At 44.6% G+C, this 22,559-nt stretch overlaps 1 protein-coding gene across 4 annotated transcripts in view; it reads right to left on the reverse strand.

Annotated features, from left to right (window-relative positions):
- PPP2R3A (protein phosphatase 2 regulatory subunit B''alpha) overlaps positions 1 to 22,559 on the reverse strand; it is a 219,329-nt gene that overhangs the window by 29,803 nt on the left and 166,967 nt on the right. Inside the window, exon 1 of one of the 4 annotated variants that reach the window (XM_069727963.1) lies at positions 2,308 to 2,650. The exons of the other annotated variants lie outside the window; for them this stretch is intronic. Coding sequence (XP_069584064.1) covers positions 2,308 to 2,439 — 132 coding nt within the window. The 5' untranslated portion in view covers positions 2,440 to 2,650. Of the gene's footprint in view, positions 1 to 2,307; positions 2,651 to 22,559 lie in introns of those variants that run through there. 4 annotated transcript variants of the gene reach the window in all.

Here is a 22,559-nt window from a genome sequence, read left to right on the forward strand (position 1 = left end):
CAGGGCAGACAAACTACGCCTGCGCCGGAACCACGGCATAAAGCAAAGAAGAAGACGTCATCGTAAGAAGATAGGAGGTCCCAGACCGGACTGCAGCAGACCGCCCCTGTGTGAGTATAATATAACTTGTTTTTCTCCTCTTTCAGGTTACATCGGGGGCTTATCTACAGCATTACAGAATGCTGCAGATAAGTCCCTGATGCCGTGGACAAACCTTAAAGGCAAATTTTGGGGTGATAGATTCTCTTTAAACAATAGGTAATTTTCTGAAGATCGCCTCCCCCTAAAAAAAGTAATTACCGGTATATATATTTATATACATACACACACGCACACATACATACATATATACGTATGTATTTATGTATATATTTTAATAAGGGGCTAGAACAAGGGTCACCTTGTCACTACTAATCTCGGTGGCAGCTCTGAAGTTCTACGTGTTGGATCGGCCGGTATAAGACTGATGGATGTGAATAGGGGATAGATTGGCAGCCATTACAGAAATTCTAACACTGTCCCATGTAACTGAATGGTGCTTGTAGTCCATGTCTATTCTGCAGAACAGACCTCATTCAGATGTATGGAACACATTTTCACTTGCAGAAATATCTGTAACATCTTCCCCATGTAGCCAAAACTTTATTAATCATAATATTTCCCCCTCGGATATCCACCAACAAGTACAACTTTACTTCCAAAGCGCCTTGTTTGTGGGCAATGCACGGTTTCGTAAAACACCGGCATGGTCTAGATTTAGGCATCCTGGGCCAACATGACAATTGCTCACTCAGCTAAAAAACGGAGCAAGAGATTCGAAGCGGTGAACACATCCACTACGAGAAGCTGGAGGAACATTCATCTTAATCTTGGACACCTGTTTTTACCAGGAACATGGGGCGCAGCTCAATCTCCGGACACATCAGAGACTAAAAGTAATGGGCTCAATATTTTTTCAGCATCATTACAAATGTCCTATTAAAGTGGCCAGGTGTCGGATGAACATTCATGGGTTCTCTATGGGAAGAGTGGAGACAACCCTGTGCCCTCCTGACACCTCCGTCCCCTCTGCTTAACTTGCAAGTGGAAAAAGAATCAGACGATGCAAATGGTGATATCAATACCGTGCTAAAAATCCCACTTTTTAATGAATGGGATTCTGGGTAAAACAAAAAAAATATATATAAAAAATTTCATATTGTTAAGGTTTTTAATTTTCCCCTTAATTGTTACTGTCGGTCATGACAGCGACATAACAGGGTGTCGGCGGTATCGTCATTGCAGCCTGGGGCCTTCATAAGGCCCACGTGTCGGCCATGTTTTTACTCCAATAAAATACAATCTATGAATGGACTTCATATGACATGGTCACTTTGTTGACAGACAACAGTATTGCAGTGTATTGTACAAGGAATCAAGTGATGACATGATCAAGTGAAAACAAAAAAAATACAAGTTCTCAAAGCCTCCGCTTCCCAAGTCATAAACAAAAAGAATTAAAAAAAAAAACAAAACAAACAAACCAGCCACAAAACATAAAAAATAACATTAGTATGACCATATCCCCTCCCCCACAAAAAAAAGAAAAATTGTATAAAAAGATGTTAAAGTCATATATACTTCAAGATGGTAAAAATCAAAACTACAGCTTGTGTAACAAAGAGACCAAAGCGATGGCGGTCATAATATGGTGACACTTGGAAATTTTGTCCCAGTTCTAAATATTACATGGTTAAGCCCTCATATTTATGTAAATGAAAAAAGGAAAAAAACAAACCAAAATAATAATAAATAAATAACCATATTCTACCAAAGGACTGAATTTAGAATTTGTGCCGATCTAGCATGGAGCTTTATAGGAAACCACATATTCGATAATAGTAAGGGATTACATTAGAAATGATAAAACCCGATGGGAATATAAAGGGGAGAAAAGTTATTAAAAACTCTCGGAGTACAAATGTCCTCCAGCAGTACCGATGGTAACCGCCAATGTTACATCATACACAATACGCATGTTACGGCCTCCTGACCTCAGAGGTGAAGCCCCCAAACTCCACCTCCCATCACTTCCATCTCCACCATGACCTGTGACTTGCCCGATGTATGGTCTAGCACAGGACGCCGTATATCTGCACCCACTATCCGCCATCCCATGGGTTCTCCATGGATGATTGAAGGCACTAATAATGCACGGCTCCAATAATGGCTTTTTGCTCGCCCCATGCACACGGGTCAAATCTTACCAAACCCCATGCTCAATAGCTATACCGCTCTCATAGCTTCCAAAGAGAGTAACTTCCAAACCTGAGCTTGCTGGAAAGACTTGATCCTTTTTTTAAAACGAGATGGGAGCACGAAATCACAACCTCTTGCCAGAAAGGCCAATTCCCCCCTTAAGTCGGGGTCCCTTCTCAACGACGTGTCCTTTATCATCATCTTGGAGAACCAGCTCTCAAGACTGCGGCTGAAACTTAAAAAAATAAAATAAAACTGGGTGTGCTCAAAAAAGGAGTAAGGGCCAAGGTTTCAGGGATCTTCGATGCTGTGATTCGCTCAGACTCTTCGCACCAAGGAGAGTCCCGGGGTCTTGCAATCTAAGGCCAACGCTCTGCTACCAGACTCCAGCATTGTGTGGCAACACGGAGCCCCGTGTTTGTCTTGTCAAAACCAAGATTCTTAGCAAGAACAAAACTGTCTTTTTCTGAAGTCTTCTAACACTGAGCAGCTGAGAAACATGACCTCGGAATAGTGCTGCTGTGTGACAGACAGCCAGTGCTGGCCTGGGATGGTGGGGGCAATGGGGGAGTGGGAGCCCAGAGGAAGGATTCTGGGAAAGGAAGCACCCAGCGGCTGCCGGCTGTTGCTAAACTTAGCCGCTCCGAAGCAACATACTCAATCTAAAGAGTCTTCCCTGCTTGTGTTTACTTAATAAGCCTCAATGGATGGAAAGGTCAGTCATCCACAGGAATATAGTATCAGCCGATGAGTCAAAGGAGCATGTATGCAATGTGACAGAGTCCGTAAAGTATCAGTGGAACTAAGTGAGCCGACGAATCATAAGAACATGTATGCAATGTGACCGAGTCCCTTCAATATTTTCCATACCCCACCCAAAAATTATGAAATTCAGTGTTATATACACTACCGTTCAAAAGTTTAGGGTCACCCAGACAATTTTGTGTTTTCCATGAAAACTCTTATCAAATGAGTTGCCCAATGAATTGAAAATCTAGTCCACACATTGACAAGGTTCGAAAAAAAGATTTTTATTTGAAATAATAAATTTTCTCCTTCAAACTTTGCTTTTGTCAAAGAATGCTCCCTTTGCAGCAATTCCAGCATTGCAAACCTTTGGCATTCTAGCAGTTAATGTGCTGAAGTAATCTGGAGAAATTTCACCCCATGCTTCCAGAAGACCCTCCCACAGGTTGGTTTGGCTTGATGGGCACTTTTTGTGTACCATACGGTCAAGCTGCTCCCACAACAGCTCAATGGGGTTGAGATCTGGTGACTGCGCTGGCCACTCCATTACAGATAGGGAAGCGGGCAGCTCGTATTCTAAATAGTTCTTGCATAATTTGCAGGTGTGCTTTGGGTCATTGTCCTGTTGTAGGATGAAATTGGCTCCAATCAAGCGCTGTCAATATCCTGTTTAACCTTGTACAAACCTCCCAGTTTACCAGCACCAAAGCAACCCCAGATCACCACATTACCTCCACCATGCTTGACAGATGGCGTCAGAAACTCTTCCAGCATCTTTTCAGTTGTCCTGCGTCTCACAAATGTTCTTCTGTGTGATCCAAACACCTCAAACTTGGATTCGTCTGTCCATAGCACTTTTTTACAATCTTCCTCTGTCCAATGTCTGTGTTCTTTTCCCCATATTAATCTTTTCCTTTTATTAGCCAGTCTCAGATATGGCTTTTTCTTGGCCACTCTGCCCAGAAGGCCAGCATCCTGGAGTCGCCTCTTCACTGTAGACGTTGACACTGGCGTTTTGCGTGTACTATTTAATGAAGCTGCCAGTTGAGGACCTGTGAGGCATCGATTTCTCAAACTACAGACTCTGATGTACTTGTCTTGTTGCTCAGTGGTGCAGTGACATACTATTGACATCGAGGATGATTTCTCCCCACCTTGCCCATACCAGATCTTCTTAATTGCGTGTACAATGCATGCGCGCATGACGCTATACCTGGCAACTAATTGTTGCTGGTACAGACCGGTCTGTTAAACTGCGCATGCGCGCTTTCGAATATTCCCATTCGTGGATCTCGCGATACAGCGGTAACCTGTATGTTGGTGTCTGCTATTCCAGTTTGCGGGTCTCGTGATACAGTGGCTATGTGTATGCCAGCGTCTGCAATCTGGCCTCCCCTCCGAATTAGGTGGTGACTTCTACACACTGGTATTGGATTTAGGCATTAGTACTTTTGTATAAATTTGTATATGCTGGGGATTTTTGACACTTTCCCTGACTAAGCTGCCTTGTGCAGCAATATGCGTGGGGTTCTCCCCACACCCGTTCCCAAGTGTTTTGTGGACCTCCAGCCCATTTCTACTTGTTACTTGCCTGTATTCAAACCGGTTTGGTAAATATCATCAGAGCTTTGGCTTTTTATTTGGCCCTTAGCCACATTTGGTTAAGGGGCTTTTGTATAGCAATCTCATTTCTTGCTATAGGCATGGGTTATTCATCCCGGGTTTGGGCAATTATGGATTTCTAATATATAGGGGTTAACTGTTCTCTATTTAGCTATATTTGGTCATTTCCTCATGCTTTGATTCTATTATAATTATTGCCTGTTTATTGAACATGACATATACACATGGTCTCATATACCAGTGTTATAGTGCAATAGGAGGTTGTATTATCATTACACATGTATATTGGGCCCGGGGTGTTGTGATTTGAATTTGCATGTGTTTTTAAATGGTTTTAAGATTTATTGTGTTTCCATAATAAATTGTGATTTATATATTTGATATTTATTCAGTTGTGCAAACCATTTATTGCTTTGTCTTTTCTCTTTTACAAATTCATGGTTCATTTTTCCATGCATGGTTTTTGCACCCGCATTGATTAATATCTGATTTTTGGTGCACCCTATAGTGCTTTGTGTCAGTGCAGGGAGTTGGTACTGCACATTCGCCTCCTATTCAGTCAATAGGACGCAGATGTGTAGTACCCTGCAGCAGCAACCACAAGTAGATGGCCAGCTCCGCAAGAGAGTACCTCCGGCCTGCGCCACCGATAATATCTGATCAGCAGAGGTGCCGGATCCCAGCCGATCAGTCATTGATGACCTATAACCGCTACTGATCACAGCTGTCACGACTGTGTCGGTGGAGAATGGCGCTGGGAACAACAGGCAAGCAGGTAGCAACTATCTGCCTGTTAGTGCTGAGGCACATTTTTTATTTATTTTAAGTCCCGTATATACCCTTTACCTGCCAAAGATTTGAGAAGGATCAAACATGAAGCAACCAGGAATCTATTATCCTCCAGTGCTGTCATATTCCAGATCTGCAACGTCTCTGGAGCCCAGAAGTACAAGGTGATCAGTGATTAGAGACATGTCCGAGGTGAGGAGGGCTGAAACCCGACCACCAATGAACAAGACACAAAGGATAAAATATCAAAGACTGGGCCAAGAAAAATCTGAAGACTAACATTTCAAAGGTTTTGTGGACTGATGAGATGAGAATGACTCCTGATGTACCAGATGGATGGGCCCATGACTGGATCAGTAACAGGCACAGACCACTATTTTGAGCAAGATGGAGGTGGATTACTGCTATGGGCTGGTATTATTAAAGATAATACTACTAGTGGTGAGCGAACATACTCGTTACTTGAGATTTCCTGAGCACGCTCGGGTGACCTCAGAGTATTTTTTAGTGCTCGGAGATTTAGTTTTCCTCGCCTCAGCTGAATGATTTACATCTGCTAGCCAGCTTGATTACATGTGGGGATTCCCTAACAACCAGGCAACCCCCACATGTATTTATGCTGGCTAACAGATGTCAATCATTCAGCTGAGGTGAGGAAAACTAAATCTCCAAGCACTAAAAAATACTCGGAGGTCACCCGAGCGTGCTCAGGAAATCTCGAGTAACGAGTATATTCGCTCATCACTAACTACTACCAAAAAACAAAACAAGATGTTTATGTAGGACAATGCTCCATCACATCTTTGAGGTCTTCCCTGCTCGGCTGTCAGTAAAGGCCTTAAAGATGAAAGAATAATGACATGGCCTCTACCTCAGCTGACCTAAACCCTAAGGAGAACCTTGTGGGCCCATATAAACGGAAGATTTACTGTGACGGAGAACAGTCACCTCTCTGACCAGTGTCTGGAGACTGTGGTTGGTGCTGCACAAAATGCTGATGGTCAACAGATTAAGAAACCATGAATAGAGCTTATAACCGTTATTGAAAAGAAGGGCAGCTATATTAGTCACTGATATTTTTGTTAAATTTTTTTTTAGTTTATTTTTATCTCCTACAGTGAGAACCAATCGAAATGGAAAATTTACATTTTTTATTTGGTTGCATAATAATTCTGCACATATAGATATTCTCCAAAGAAAGACAAAACCTCACTTTTACTTTTACTTTTTTTTTTTTTTTAGAAATTCAGGTTTCAGTTTTTTTCAGATTTTGAATTGATCAACAGCACTGGAGTTGTTCAATAATTAAATTCATCATAAGTAATGTAAATTACCTAATAATTATATGTACAGTGTACACTCCATGTTTGCACAGATTTCCTCTAGATTGGAAAACATACTGATAGGTTAGTTTGGATTTTGATTGTGACCCCTGGTGATGACTGGGACTGTTGTAAGGGATGTTGACCCCCTGTACAGCGCTGGGACTATTGTAAGTGATGTTGACCCCCTGTACAGCGCTGGGACTGTTGTAAGTGATGTTGACCCCCTGTACAGCGCTGGGACTGTTGTAAGTGATGTTGACCCCCTGTACAGTGCTGGGACTATTGTAAGTGATGTTGACCCCCTGTACAGCGCTGGGACTATTGTAAGTGATGTTGACCCCCTGTACAGCGCTGGTACTGTTGTAAGTGATGTTGACCCCCTGTACAGCGCTGGTACTGTTGTATATCTGACCATCATGCCTCCCCTGTGTTGCCTATGGAGGGGTCAGTCGTCGGGAAAGTTCATTAGAGCACAAACCGAATCAGTATAAGGCCTTTATTCTATAATTCTATTAGTAATAACCTATAGAACATTTTAAAGAAAAAAATTAAACCCAGATATGAATAACAACCCAGAAACATAGTTGTCCTCACTGTTCATTATTCAGCAGCATTTTAAGCATGATCCTGCACAAATCCTGGAAACATCACAGAGGTTAGGCTAGTTTCACATTTGCGTTAAAAAACGCAGCGTTTTTAACGCAAACGCATGTGGTGCAAAAAACGCATGTAAATGCGTGCAAACGCTGCGTTTTTTAGATGCATGCGTTTTTGCATATGGTAAAAAACGCGGCGTTTTGACGCGTTTACATGCGTTTTTTCCTGCGTTTGCGTTTTTGAAACGCATGATGAGAAGTGTGTGACAGCTGCCAATCATCAAAATCAACTAGAAAACCCACTATAAACAGAAATATCTAGGGTTAGGGTTAGCATGCTTTTTTTGCGGCAAAAAACGCCGCTAGAAATTACTACATGTTGCATTTCCGCAACAAAACGCAAGCATAGAAACGCAGCAAAACGCACACAAAAAACGTTTTTAATGTTAAGTGTAGAAAAAAAACGCAGCGGCAAAAAACGCAAATGTGAAACCAGCCTTAGACTTTGTTCCAATATGTAGTAGGTGTAATAAAAATAGCAAATACGTCCAATTAGAAATGTATTATAGTTTTTCTGATTCACTATGTCTATTTCCTCATGTGCAGGCATGGCAGGACCTTAGGTATCCATGGTTACGAACACTAGCAACTAGTTAACTGTCATATCAGTGTTCATAACCATGGATACCTAAGGTCCTGCCATGCCTGCACATGAGGAAAGACAGTGAATGAGAAAAACTATGCTACATTTCTAATTTGAGGTATATGCTAATATTATTATTACACCTACTACATATTGGGATAGGATCTTGGAGATGGGAATACCCCATTAATGATCTTTAGTCCTAAAGACAGAAGAGGGAGAGGCTTCTGCTGCAAACAATTGTCTAAAGCCATGTTCACATAGCATTTTAGGCTTTGGTCAGTGGCTCCTTTAGAGCTTACATGCTGGAAAGGGGATTCGGATGTTTACACCTAGGGGGACATTGACTTTAATGATGCAGGACATCATTTTTGGCCGTATGAGCCTATGTGAAGCACTAAAACATGGTTGACTGCGCTTTGGTGCCCACTTCACACAGGTGAATACTGCCAAAAATGATGTCCGACAGAGCACAAGGTCACTCCGTCTGCATCATTAAAGTTAATGTTCCTGTCAGTGCAAACGTCCAAATCCCGTTTTCCAGGGCTTTGGAAAAACCCTGACGGTGTCACAGACAGAGGAATTGCTGGGGCGTTTCTTTTTATTTTTTGTGTGCTTTTTTATGTGTTTAAAGGAACACTATCATAGAAACGGATGTGTTGTACCAAATGTAGTGCCGAAGGAGTAATGTGCAACATTAAAAAAATACCAAAATCTTTAAATACTTTTTAACTACTCAAAACTTCCAATTTACCTCACCGCTGCTGTTACCATGGGCTTTCACTAGCCGATTCTGTCGGTAAAGCACTGGTGAGGGGCTACATGTTGGGGCGCTTGGATGGTTAATAGTTTGTGCCGGCCGCATTTCCTAAGTGAACAGAGCGATCGTTAATGGATTGTTCTGTGCACGCAGATCATCTTTTTCAGCAGCACATTCGGACGATGCGCTGCCCATAGAAATCCATTTCCAGAAAGCTTAAAAATCATGTCACTCAACAGATGAGTGTTTTGCTTGTTCCTTGGGCGATTGTCGGCCGATTATCGGGAAACGAGTGGTCCTACTGACGCACGCTCACCATAATCGGCCAATGTAAATGCTCCTCAATCTAGTTTCCAGAATCGGAAACCGTATTTTATTATTATTATACATTTTTATAGCGCCATTTATTCCATGGCGCTTTACATGTGAATACGGGGCAAATATAGACAAATACATTAAACATGAGCAGATAACAAGGCACACGAGTACATAAGGAGGGAGGACCCTGCCCGGGAGGGCTCACAGTCTGCAGGGGGTGGGTGAGGATACACTAGGAGAGGGAAAAGCTGGCTGTGCGGCTGTTCAGTAGGTTGAGGATCACTGCAGGCTGTAGGCTTGTCGGAAGAGATGAGTCTTCAGGTTCTTTTTGAAGGTTTCTATGGTAGGCGCAAGTCTGATGTGTTGGGGTAGAGAGTTCCAGAGTATGGGGGAAGCACGGGAGAAGTCTTGGATGCGGTTATGGGAAGAAGAGATGAGAGGGGAGTAGAGAAGGAGGTCTTGGGAGGATCGGAGGTCGCGTGTAGGTAGGTACCGGGAGACCATGTCACAGATGTATGGAGGAGACACGTTGTGGATGGCTTTGTATGTCAGTGTGAGGGTTTTGAACTGGAGTCTCTGGGCGATAGGAAGCCAGTGAAGGGCTTGACACAGGGGAGAGGCTGGGGAATAGCGGGGGGACAGGTGGATTAGTCGGGCAGCAGAGTGTAGGATGGATTGGAGTGGTGCCAGAGTGCTAGAGGGGAGTCCAGAGAGTAGGAGGTTGCAGTAGTCGAGGCGGGAGATAAGGGCATGCACTAGCGTTTTTGCAGTGTTGCGGTCAAGGAAAGCACGGATCCGGGAAATATTTTTGATTTTGAGACGACAGGAGGAGGCAAGGGCTTGGATATGTGGCTTGAAAGAGAGGGCAGAGTCGAGGATCACCCCGAGACACCGGGCGTGTGGGACTGGGGATAGTGAGCAGCCATTGACATTGATGGATAGATGTGGTGGAGGGGTAGAGTGAGATGGGGGAAAGATGATGAATTCTGTTTTGTCCATGTTCAGTTGTAGAAAGCGAGCAGAAAAGAAGGCTGAAATGGCAGACAGACAGTGCGGGATTTTGGTAAGCAAGGAGGAGAGGTCCGGTCCGGAGAGGTAGATCTGCGTGTCGTCAGCGTAGAGATGGTACTGCATACCGTGGGATTCTATGAGCTGTCCCAGGCCGAAAGTGTAGATGGAGAAGAGTAGGGGTCCTAGAACAGAGCCTTGAGGAACACCGACTGACAAGGGGCGAAGTGAGGAGGTGGTGTGGGGGAGGGAGACACTGAATGTTCGGTCTGTCAGATATGACGAGATCCAGGAAAGGGCCAAGTCTGTGATGCCAAGGGATGAGAGGATTTGTAGCAAAAGGGAGTGGTCAACAGTGTCAAAGGCAGAAGACAAGTCCAGGAGAAGGAGGACAGAGTAGTGTCGCTTGCTCCTGGCAGTTAGTAGGTCATTGGTGACTTTAGTTAGGGCAGTTTCAGTTGAGTGATGGGAACGGAAGCCTGATTGTAACCGATCAAAGAGGGAGCAGGAGGAGAAGTGGGAGGACAGTTCAAGATGGACGTGTTGCTCCAGCAATTTGGAGGCATAAGGGAGAAGAGATATTGGGCGATAGCTAGACACAGAGGATGGGTCGAGGGAGGGCTTTTTGAGGATGGGTGTGATCTTGGCATGCTTGAAGGATGAGGGAAAGACACCTGTTGTGAGTGAGAGGTTGAAGAGGTGCGTTAGGGTTGGGATGAAGACCGTGGAAAGGTTAGGGATGAGGTGGGATGGGAGCGGGTCAAGCGTGCAGGTGGTGAGGTGTGATCTTGACAGGAGGGTGGAGAGCTGATCTTCTGTCATGGTGGAGAAGCTGGTTTTGGAGGAGCAGGGTTGAGCAGCTAAGAGGGGCAGTGGGCGCTGTGGGCCAAAGCTTTCTCTGATCGTATTGATCTTCTGTTTAAAGAAAGAGGCGAAGTCATCAGCAGAAATGAGGGGGGAGGGAGGAGGTGCGGGGGGACGGAGTAGAGAATTGAAAGTGTTGAAAAGCTGTTTAGGGTTGTGGGACAGGGAGGATATGAGGGATGAGAAGTAAGTTTGTTTTGCGGCAGTGAGCGCAGACTTGAAGCTGGCGAGGGACTGCTTGTATGCAGTGAAGTGGTCGACAGAGTGGGATCGCTTCCATCTCCGCTCGGCAATCCTGGAAGCCCGTCTCAATTCTTTGGTCAGGCTGGTCAGCCAGGGCTGCCTGTTAATTGTACGAGTTTTACTATGCATGAGTGGGGCGGCCGAATCGAGTGTTGTTGTTATTGTGGTGTTATAAAAAGTGGCAGCAGCATCTGTGTCATGAAGGGAAGCTATGTCTGTGAGAGGGAGAAGGGACTCCGAGAGTGATTGTAAGTTGAGATGTTTGAGATTTCTGCGAGGGTGAGTGAGTTTGTGGAGTGGGGGTTGCACACTAGGAGAGGAGAGGGACGAGAATGTCAGTAGGTTGTGGTCAGACAGGGGGAGGGGTGTGTTAGTGAGATTAGTAAGGGAGCAGAGGCGGGTGAAGATGAGGTCCAGCGTGTGGCCATCTTTGTGAGTGGCCTCAGAGGACCATTGAGTGAGGCCATAGGAGGCAGTCAGTGATAAAAGTTTAGAGGTAGCTGAGGTGAAAGTGTCAATGGGGACATTGAAATCACCCATGATGATAGTAGGGATGTCAACAGAGAGGAAATTAAGTAGCCAGGTGGTGAAGTGGTCGAGAAAGGTGGAGATGGCTAGTTCTGGGGGGCGATAGATGACAGCCAGCTGGAGGTTGGAGGGGGAATAGATGCGGACAGAGTGCACCTCAAACGAGGGAAGAGTAGCGGAGGGTGGTAGCGGGATTGGAGTGAAGGAGCAGGTGTCGGACAGGAGCAAGCCAACTCCTCCACCGCGTTTGTTGCTGGGGCGAGGGGTGTGAGAGAGGTGGAATCCGCCATAGGAGAGCGCAGCTGGAGAGGCCGCGTCAGAGGGGGTGAGCCAGGTTTCAGTGAGGCCGAGGAAGGAGAGTTTGTTGGTGATGAAGAGGTCATGGATAAATGGCAGTTTGTTGCAGATGGAGCGTGCGTTCCATAGTGCTCCAAGTAGGGGGAGCTGGGGAGTGGGGGCTGGATGAATGGGTATGAGGTTGTCGTGGTTGGGAAAACGTGCGGAGGATCGTGGCAGGGGGTTAGAAACGAGTGTGGGGATGAATTGAGGAGGGCCGGGATTTGGGGATATGTCACCAGCAATGAGGAGTAACAGACAGATCATTAGAAGGTGGGAGCAGGATAGGACATGATGCGGCCGTGTGTGTCTGGATAAAAAGGATTGTATGTGGAGGAACAGTTCTGAGGAGAAGGTGAGATGGCTGGGGAGTATGGAGGAAGAAATGACTAGTTCCTTACTAGGAGGAGGGATTGCAGGAGATTGTAAGAAGGAAAGTAGTATGGGGGTGAAAGAGAAAAGAAACCGAAACATTGTAGTGGTTAGTAGTCTGTTACCTTCCAGTCAATTCCAGTCTAATTCAGAATCATAATTAAAAAGATGTAATTTAAAAGATGGAAGTTAAAAGATGATTTGCAGCAGACTGAGTCTATAGCAGACTCCTGCATGTGAATATATCCCCAGTTAAGGGCAATCAGGTGTGAATGAGGGGGTGGCTGGGTATGGGAGACCAGATGTAGAGAGTTAAGCAAAGGTCATAAAGTGAGGGAGGGGTAAGACTGACCACTCAAAGAGATGCCAGGATCACACAATGGGATACATGAAAACAGGTCATGGAAACAAGCTCATAGGTGAGAAAGCATACTAAAAGGATTATATGTGCTGCACCAAGACACTCAGATCCAGGGGAAGCATAGAAAAGCCAGTGCAGTATACAGAGACATTCAGAAGCCAGGGAGAGCTGGGTAAAGTCAGTGCATACCATGGAAAATCAATGCAGTATACAGAGACATTCAGAAGCCAGGGAGAGCTGGGTAAAGTCAGTGCATACCTGTACAGATGAGGATCCAGATAACCTGTATGCAGCACAACACGAGTCGCGGCCAGACCGACCCTTCCCGCCGCGCAATCAGAGGAGAAAGCATTTAAATTCAGCATCTAGATAAAAATAATAGAAATTCTGCTCCCTATTTGGGAATGCAAATGCGGAAACCTCATCTGACAAGCGGCCAGAGCTCCCTCCAGTGTGTCCGCACAATGGCCTTCTGTCTTCCCTTCTACTTGGAAATTTCCCTGGAAGGCAAACGCAGCTCTAGCAAAACTTTCACACTTGGTCCGGGCCGAAGTCACAATATAGGTTTAGTAAATCCACCAACAAAGAACTTCTGTTCTAGGGTGAATTTGGTTATATAAGAATCTACGCCCTCTACACCGCAGGATAGAAGTAAATTCGACTGAGCACTAAGCAGTTAAAAGACTGCAAAAAAAAATTAAAATACTATCCACTACAGGCATGAAATGCTGCTGTTAACTCTTAATTTTCCAGGCTAAAGGCCACTGTGCAGTCCAGGCTTCAGTGATAAGGCAATTCTTGTGGTCAGCAATAAGAATTCTATGCTGAGCAGCTCAAAAATCTAAGCTTCCTAAATATAGGCTGCACCTGTCACTTTGCCAGTCTTGTCCTTGCTTGGGCTTTGAAGAGGTTTCCGTTTTCCATTAATGAAATTCTGCTCTGCTGTCAGGCGAGTAATAGGAAGGCACCGAGGGTCCCCCAAGTGCAGCAAGGCTACTCGCAGGCAGTGCCAGGAGGGTGGTCCGGAGCAGAACAATCGCTCTCCGGGGTTCCCTCAAATTCTACAAGGTGGCATCATGGGTGATCACATGGGTTGTCCGCTTTGGGCCATCCCTTTTTTATTCTGGAGGGTTCCAAGTTGATCACAAGGTTTCCCATTGCTGAGACCCCAGCGATCATCTGTGATCTATAGAGTCTGGAAAGAAGAGATCAGTTCGGCAGCACCACCCCAGGAAAATTAGTGAACTGTTTTGGTAACACTTGCTTTTAGCACAAATTCTTAGGTGGTCTTTTCCCAAACTAAAATTTTTGAAGGGGTTGTCCCTTATTCCAAAACTTTTGACTATATGCTTAATTTTTGATAAACAAAAGAACTGTTTTACCTGCCCTCATTTTATCCTGCTGTGTGTCTGTCACGGTATTTGTTTGGCTTGAGCAATGACATGTAGACAGCACTGCAGCCAATCACTGAGCTCAGCAGCAATGCTAATGTAAACGGCAAACCTGCCGAGATCAGTGTTGTCACTATTGCAACCAATCAACAAAGATTACAGATCTACAAGGGCGAAGCAGCACCGAACTGGATGGGGATAAGCAAATTTTACATCATTTCACACAAAACACCAAAAATGGACTCAACAAATTTGTTGGCACCCTCAAATTAATATTTGGTTGCACACCCTTAGGGATAAATAACTACAATCAATAGTTTCCTACAACAATCAACAAGCTTCTTACACCTCTCTACTGGAATTTTGTAAACTACTCAAGGTCTCATGTGTGAAGGCTCCTTCTATAAACAGCAATTTTAAGATCTTTCCACTGGTGTTCAATGAGCTTTAGATCTAGATCCATTGCTGCCACTTTAGAACCCTACTGCACTTTGTTTGCATCCACTTCTGGGTGCTTCTTGATGCATGTTTGAGGTCATTGTCCTGCTGGAGGACCCATGACCTAGGACGCAAACCCAGCTTTCTGACAATGCGACCCAAAATCCTTTGGAAATCTTCAGATTTCATGATGCCTTGAACACAGTCAAGGCACCCAGTGCCAGAGGCAGCAAAACAATCCCAAAACATATTTGAACCTCCACCATATTTGATTGTAGGTACTGTGCTTTTTTTTTGTAGGCTTCATTATGTTTTCAGTAAACAGTAGAATGAGGCGTTTTACCAAAAAGCTTGGTCTCATCTGTCCACAAGACACTTCCCCAGAAGGATTTTGGCTTACATACGTTTTGGCAAACTGCAGTCCAGCTTTGTTATATGTCTGTGTCACAAAGGAAATAAACACGAGTATAACAAAACACGTGAAACTGCAATAATTTTATGGGAAAAATGCTTCATTTTCTGGAACAATTTGAAGGGCGCCAAAACACAAACTTATCAGCTTTTTACTATCTGTGTGCTGACCATTTTTAAACTGGATGGAACACGTGCCCAAAGAGTTTACGTTTTAAGAAAAAAAAAATTGTTTTACACAGGAATAAAGTGTTCATTTTTTAGGGAAACTGGAAAAAAAATTGAAACTGGTGTAAATGTGTTTTTGAACTTTTATATTAAAGAACATGGAATATATAAAGAAAGCCGGCAATTATAGTCTAAGTGGGATGTAAATCAAGTGAATAGTGGGCATGCAAGGAAGACCAGCCATGACTGATTAGTGCTACATCGCACCCAGATGACTCACAGGGTGGTGTAGTGAGATTTTAAGATTATTTCTCCATTCATTGATGCCTGTACAATACATCTGGGTATAATTAAGTGGTAAAAACAGTCTAGGAAATTGATTTTAGATAAAAACTTCTGCGGCGACAGATTCCCTTTAAAGCACACCTGGGCAAAGTGCGGGTCACGGGCCACGTGCTGCCCTTTGTCTGGTCCGCTGCTGCTTGAAAGGCGCAACGGACAGTCAAAGGGCTGGATACAGTGGCTTCCCTCACCACATCATGGTTAGCCCTGTGTCTTTGTAGCACTGGGGTCCAGAGTCCAAGTCCCACCAAGGACATGATCTGCAAGGGGATGGTATGTATTCCCCTGGTTTTTGTGGGTTTCCTCCAGGATCTCTGGCTTCCTCCCACACTCCAAAAACATTCGGATTAGGAATTTACCGTATATAACAAGCCTCTGTGGGGATAATGATGAAAATCTGTACAGATCTGCGGATGTAATGGTGCTATGTAAGCAAGTATATACAGTTAGGTTCATATATATTTGGACAGAGACATTTTTCCAATTTTGGTTATAGACATTACCACAATGAATTTTAAACAAAACAATTCAGATGCAGTTGAAGTTCAGACTTTCAGCTTTCATTTGAGGGTATCCACATCAAAATTGGATGAAGGGTTTAGGAGTTTCAGCTCCTTAACATGAGCCACCCTGTTTTAAAAAGGGACCAAAAGTAATTGGACAGATTAAATAATTTTAAATAAAATGTTCATTTTTAGTACTTGGTTGAAAACCCTTTGTTGGCAATGATTGCCTTAAGTCTTGAACTCATGGACATCACCAGACGCTGTGTTTCCTCCTTTTTGATGCTCTGCCAGGCCTTCACTGCAGTGGTTTTCAGTTGCTGTTTGTTTGTGGGCCTTTCTGTCTGAAGTTTAGTCTTTAACAAGTGAAATGCTGCTCAATTGGGTTGAGATCAAGTGACTGACTTGGCCATTCAAGAATATTTCACTTCTTTGCTTTAATAAACTCCTGGGTTGCTTTGGAATGTTTGGTCTGCAGTTAGCAGCACAGTTCCGGTCAAGGTTTTTTTTTTTTAAAGTAATGGGTGTATGCTGGCATGTTTGAAGAAAGAGGGTAAGATGCCAGGTGACAGAGGGATTAAATATTTTAGTTAGGCAAGTGGTAACAGATGGGGAAAGGCACTGAAGGCGATGTGAGGGAATAGGGCCACAGATGCAGGCAGTAGGGTGAGAAGATGCAAGGGGCCTGGTTTCTTCTTCTTCGTGACAGGCACAAAGACAAAGTGCAATAGATGCAGTACGGGAGGGAAGAGAACGCACGATGATATTAGAGAACTGGGAGAAAATTTTCTGTCGTATATGGCCAATTTTTTTTTTTTTTTTTTTTTTTAAATAATTGGTCAGATCATCAGCACTGAGGTTGGTGGTTTGGGCCTGCACTATTGGACTTAGGAAGGAAAGACAAGTGTTAGAGAGTCATTTAGGATTGTTGTATAATAATTGTTGTATATAATGCAGTGATGGAGGTGTTGAAGTGCGGTAGGTTTGTTTGGAGAGGTGGAGGGCAGATTTGGAGGTTTAACCATAAAACTTATAATGGAGGTTTTATAAACTTTATAAAAAGCAGTAAATTATATGGTTTTGATTAGCTGTTAATTGTAAGACTACATTTAACAATAAGCCCTAATGTAATATAAATTGGCAGTAGCAGCTAGTCAACAGACTTAATTCTGCTCAATATCAAGTGATACAAAATGAATGAAACTATGATCAGAACTAATTTTGTCCGGGTTGGTTTGTCCCTCCACAGCCTCAATCTCTCATGTGACCCCTTGGGAAAATTAATTGCCCACCCCTCCCTTAAAAAGAGTTCTCTGTCGCACGTTGGGAGTCAATAAAATCACCCTTGACTGAAATGAAGCTGTGCTGTACAGTTTGCACAAATATCTACTGTTTTTAGGGAGAAGTGAAAAAATACAACATGCATATATGCCATGTAACAGTTAACCAAGATGAGTTGGTTTTGTCTTGAAATGACCCATACTTAGAGCACATCTGTTTATTGCACTTGGCGCGCTGCCCCCTATGTAACTTAGGAAGGGAATGCACAGTCACCACTAGAGAAGCAGAGCGACCACTGCACTGTGTCAAACACACGGAGCGCTGTCAGTGTTAAATGAAAGATCTGTAATTCTGAACGGAGGAACAGATCATTTTCCAAGGTCACGTCCAGAGACTTGTCCCACCCTCTCTCTACACCAAAATTAAGAAATAAAAATAGGCCGGAGCTCTTTTCTATCCTTAAAGTGCTTGTTGAAGCTTCTTCAGTTCTAGAAAGGCATATGTAGAGCAAAGAGAGTGGTATCCAGTCCTTCGATATGGCTTCAGCGATAAGCCAGTCCTCGGATATGGGTTCTGTGGTAAGCCGGTCCTCAGATATGGCTTCTGTGGTAGCCAGTCCTCAGATATGGCTTCTGTGGTAGCCAGTCCTCAGATATGGCTTCTGTGGTAGCCAGTCTTCACTTATGGGTCCTGTGGTAGCCAGTCCTCAGATATGGCTTCTGCGGTAAGCCGTCCTCAGATATGGCTTCTGTGGTAGCCAGTCCTCAGATATGGCTTCTGTGGTAGCCAGTCCTCAGATATGGCTTCTGCGGTAAGCCGTCCTCAGATATGGCTTCTGTGGTAGCCAGTCCTCAGATATGGCTTCTGCGGTAACAGTCCTCAGATATGGCTCCTGTGGCAGCCAGTCCTCAGATATGGCTTCTACGACATGCCAGTCCTCAGATACGGCTTCTGCGGTAACCGTCCTCAGATATGGCTTCTGTGGTAGCCAGGCCTCAGATATGGCTCATGTGGTAACCAGTCCTCAGATATGGCTTCTGTGGTAGCCAGTCCCCAGATATGACTTCTGTGGAAGCCAGGCATCAGATATGGCTCCTGTGGTACCCACTCCTCAAATATGGCTTCTGTGGTAGCCAGGCCTCAGATATGGCTCCTGTAGCAGCCAGTCCTCAGATATGGCTTCTACGACATGCCAGTCCTCAGATATGGCTTCTGCGGTATGCCAGTCCTCAGATATGGCTTCTGCGACATGCCAGTCCTCAGATATGGCTTCTGCGGTAACAGTCCTCAGATATGGCTTCTGTGGTAGCCAGGCCTCAGATATGGCTCCTGTGGTAGCCAGGCATCAGATATGGCTTCTGCGGTATGCCAGTCCTCAGATATGGCTTCTGTGGTAGCCAGGCCTCAGATATAGGCCCTACGGTAGCCAGTCCTCATATGGGTCGTGTATCTATAGCAAGGATGGTGCATCCCTTTAAAGGGAAGGTGCCACAATTTTCATTTTTGTAGTAATAATTATTGATCATATAATCAATTTTGTTTAATACGAAATTAAATTCACCGTTTTAACTTTTTTTTTTATTGAACAAATGGGGGCTGCCATTTGGATTTGCTGGTGTGTAAGGAAAGCTACCCACCTCATCAGGCAGTCCCTGTTCATAGGACTCTGCAGCCGGTCTCCGGCCGCATTTCCTGCTTGGAGGTTGCCTTAGCTCTTACCTGGGCTCACTGGGATGTGCAGGTCACAGCTATGGGAGGAGATCGGCGCCATTTTTTGAAGTCCACTGCTATAGTTTCCCCCTGTCACTGGGGATGATGTCACACGGGGCAGGGCCTCCTCCAGTGCAGAGTTAATAGGAAAGGGTCTACTGCTACTTGTATGGGGCTGATTAATGGGGGGTTTTCATAGGAAAGGAGTTGATGATGTTCCTTGTGTGGGGCTGCATGTGGAAGGGGACGATGACGACGCTGTTGCTGGGGGCTGTGCGGTAAAGAGGGAGATGTTACTTGAGTGGGGCTGCATGCTGGGGGCTGTTTGGGTAAGAGGTCCCCATGATGCTGGGGGGCTGTGCAAGGAAGGGGGTGATGTTCTTTGTGTGGGGAAGAGGATAATATTAATGACAGTCACGTGGGACTGGATGTTGAGGGGGCTATGCAGAGAAGGGGGTGATATTCATTGTGTAAGGTTACATGCTGGGAGGGGAAGAGTTTTTGCATTTTTATTATCGCTTTTCGTAATATAAAAAGTTACACATAGCCCTAATTGTTCAGTTTTGATAGAAATCGACTCCTCTTGTATGTGCATAAGTCTCAGCACCACCATTTTGAAGAGTGGACATTAAAAACATTAAAAACCATGAAATCATTACATTTAAAAAGCTGGTTCAATATAGGACTTAATTTTCATTCAAGAAAAAAAACTACAGTAAAATGTATTCCTGTGAATCATAACCCTGCAGTGACTCTGCTCTAGCCAGCTCAATCATGAGGCCACTAGATTGGAGCATGTATGAGGATCTCCTGGAGTCACCTCCATTCTGGTCCTGTCAGTGATGAGTGGTCTAGAGTGGAGTCCTGTGAGGACCTCGCTCCAGCAGCTCCGGTCACCTCAGCACTGAGCGGTCTAGACTGGAGTCCTGTGAGGACCTCGCTCCAGCAGCTCCGGTCACCTCAGCACTGAGCCATCTAGAGTGAAGTCCTGTGAGGACCTCGCTCCATGCAGCCCCGGTCACCTCAGCACTGAGCGGCCTAGAGTGTTGTCCTGTGAGGACCTCGCTCCAGCAGCCCCGGTCACCTCAGCACTGAGCGGCCTAGAGTGTTGTCCTGTGAGCACCTCGCTCCAGCAGCTCTGGTCACCTCAGCACTGAGCGGTCTAGAGTGGAGTCCTGTGAGGACCTCGCTCCAGCAGCCCCGGTCACCTCAGCACTGAGCGGCCTAGAGTGTTGTCCTGTGAGGACCTCGCTCCAGCAGCCCCGGTCACCTCAGCACTGAGCGGCCTAGAGTGTTGTCCTGTGAGGACCTCGCTCCAGCAGCTCCGATCACCTCAGCACTGAGCGGTCTACACTGTGTTCCAAGTTATTATGCAAATGATATTTTTCTCGGATTTTCCTAAATGGTCGGTGCAAATGACAGTCAGTCTAATAAAAGTCATCACCCGTTAGATTATACATCGAATTTTATTGAAGAAACCTCCCAATGATAACAGTATAATCTCCAAAATAAATAAAAACTCAAAATGCACTGCTCCAAATTATTAGGCACAGTAGAATTTCTATACATTTGATATGTTTTAAAGAACTGAAAATGCTCATTTGTGGAATTTGCAGCATTAGGAGGTCACATTCACTGAACAACAAAGCTATTTAACTCCAAAACCTCCTAACAGGCCAAGTTACATGTTAACATAAGAACCCTTCTTTGATATCACCTTCACAATTCTTGCATCCATTGAACTTGTGAGTTTTTGGAAAGTTTCTGCTTGTATTTCTTTGCATAAAGTCAGAATAGCCTCCCAGAGCCGCTGTTTTGATGTGAACTGCCTCCCACCCTCATAGATCTTTTGCTTGATGATACTCCAAAGGTTCTCTGTACGGTTGAGGTCAGGTGAAGATGGTGGCCACACCATGAAGTCATTTTCACACCTTCAGGAACCTTTAAGTGTCCTACCAGCTTTTTCCCCGTGATTCTGGCCCAAAATGTGACTCCACCTCCTTGCGGACATCACAGCCTTGTTGGGACATGGTGGCAATCCACCAACCATCCACTACTCCATCCATCTGGACCATCCAGGGTTGCTTGACACTCATCATTAAACAAGACTATTTGGAAATTAGTGTTCATGTATGTCTGGGCCCACTTTAACCATTTCTGCTTGTGAACACTGTTTAAGGGTGGCTGAATATTAGGTTTATGCACCACAGCAAGCCTTTGAAGGATCCTACACCTTGAGGTTCGAGGGACTCCAGAGGCACCAGCAGCTTCAAATAACTGTTTGCTGCTTTGTAATGGTATTTTGGCTGCTGCTCTCTTAATCCTATGAATTTGTCTGGCAGAAACTTTCCTCATTATGCCTTTATCTGCATGAACTCTGTCTGTGCTCTGTTTCAGTCACAAATCTCTTCACAGTATGATGACCACTCTTAAGTTTTTGTGGAATATCTAATGTTTTCATACCTTGTCCAAGGCATTGCACTATTTAATGCTTTTCAGCAGTAGAGAGATCCTTTTTTGTTCCCATTATTTGAAACCTGTGGCCTGCTTAATAATGTGGAACATAATTTTTAAAGTAGTTTTCCTTTAACTAGAATCACCTGGAAAACTAATTATCACGTGTTTAAGATTGATTTCAGTGATCCATTGAGCCCTGAGACACAATACCATCCAGGAGTTTATTTGAAAAACAAAACAATTAAATCTTCATGACACTTAAATCCAAGTTGCATAATAATTTGGAACACAGTGTAGAGTGGAGTCCTGTGAGGACCTCGCTCCAGCAGCTCCGGTCACCTCAGCACTGAGCGGTCGTCTGGAGTCCTGTGAAGACCTCACTGCACACACTTCATTCTAGTCACCTCACCAGTGCGCCGTCTACAGTGGAGCTGCTGGAAGGAGCCTGACAGAAGCCACTTCAATGTAGACACAACTGTGAGAGGAAGCGAGCACTGGTGGCCGTGAGCGGTGTTTGCAGCCTCACCTTTGAAGTACAACACAAGGCTGCTGATCACTGCTCTCCACCGCCGTGTTCAAAGCACAGTAATCATCTCTCAAAGCACAGCAGAGTAATCATTGCTCAAAGCACAGCAGAGTAATCATTGCTCAAAGCACAGCAGAGTAATCATTGCTCAAAGCACAGCAGAGTAATCATTGCTCAAAGCACAGCAGAGTAATCATTGCTCAAAGCACAGCAGAGTAATCATTGCTCAAAGCACAGCAGAGTAATCATTGCTCAAAGCACAGCAGAGTAATCATTGCTCAAAGCACAGCAGAGTAATCATTGCTCAAAGCACAGCAGAGTAATCATTGCTCAAAGCACAGCAGAGTAATCATTGCTCAAAGCACAGCAGAGTAATCATTGCTCAAAGCACAGCAGAGTAATCATTGCTCAAAGCACAGCAGAGTAATCATTGCTCAAAGCACAGCAGAGTAATCATTGCTCAAAGCACAGCAGAGTAATCATTGCTCAAAGCACAGCAGAGTAATCATTGCTCAAAGCACAGCAGAGTAATCATTGCTCAAAGCACAGCAGAGTAATCATCGCTCAAAGCACAGCAGAGT

Source organism: Ranitomeya imitator, chromosome 5 (genome assembly GCF_032444005.1).
Source record: "Ranitomeya imitator isolate aRanImi1 chromosome 5, aRanImi1.pri, whole genome shotgun sequence".
Lineage (NCBI taxonomy): Eukaryota > Metazoa > Chordata > Amphibia > Anura > Dendrobatidae > Ranitomeya > Ranitomeya imitator.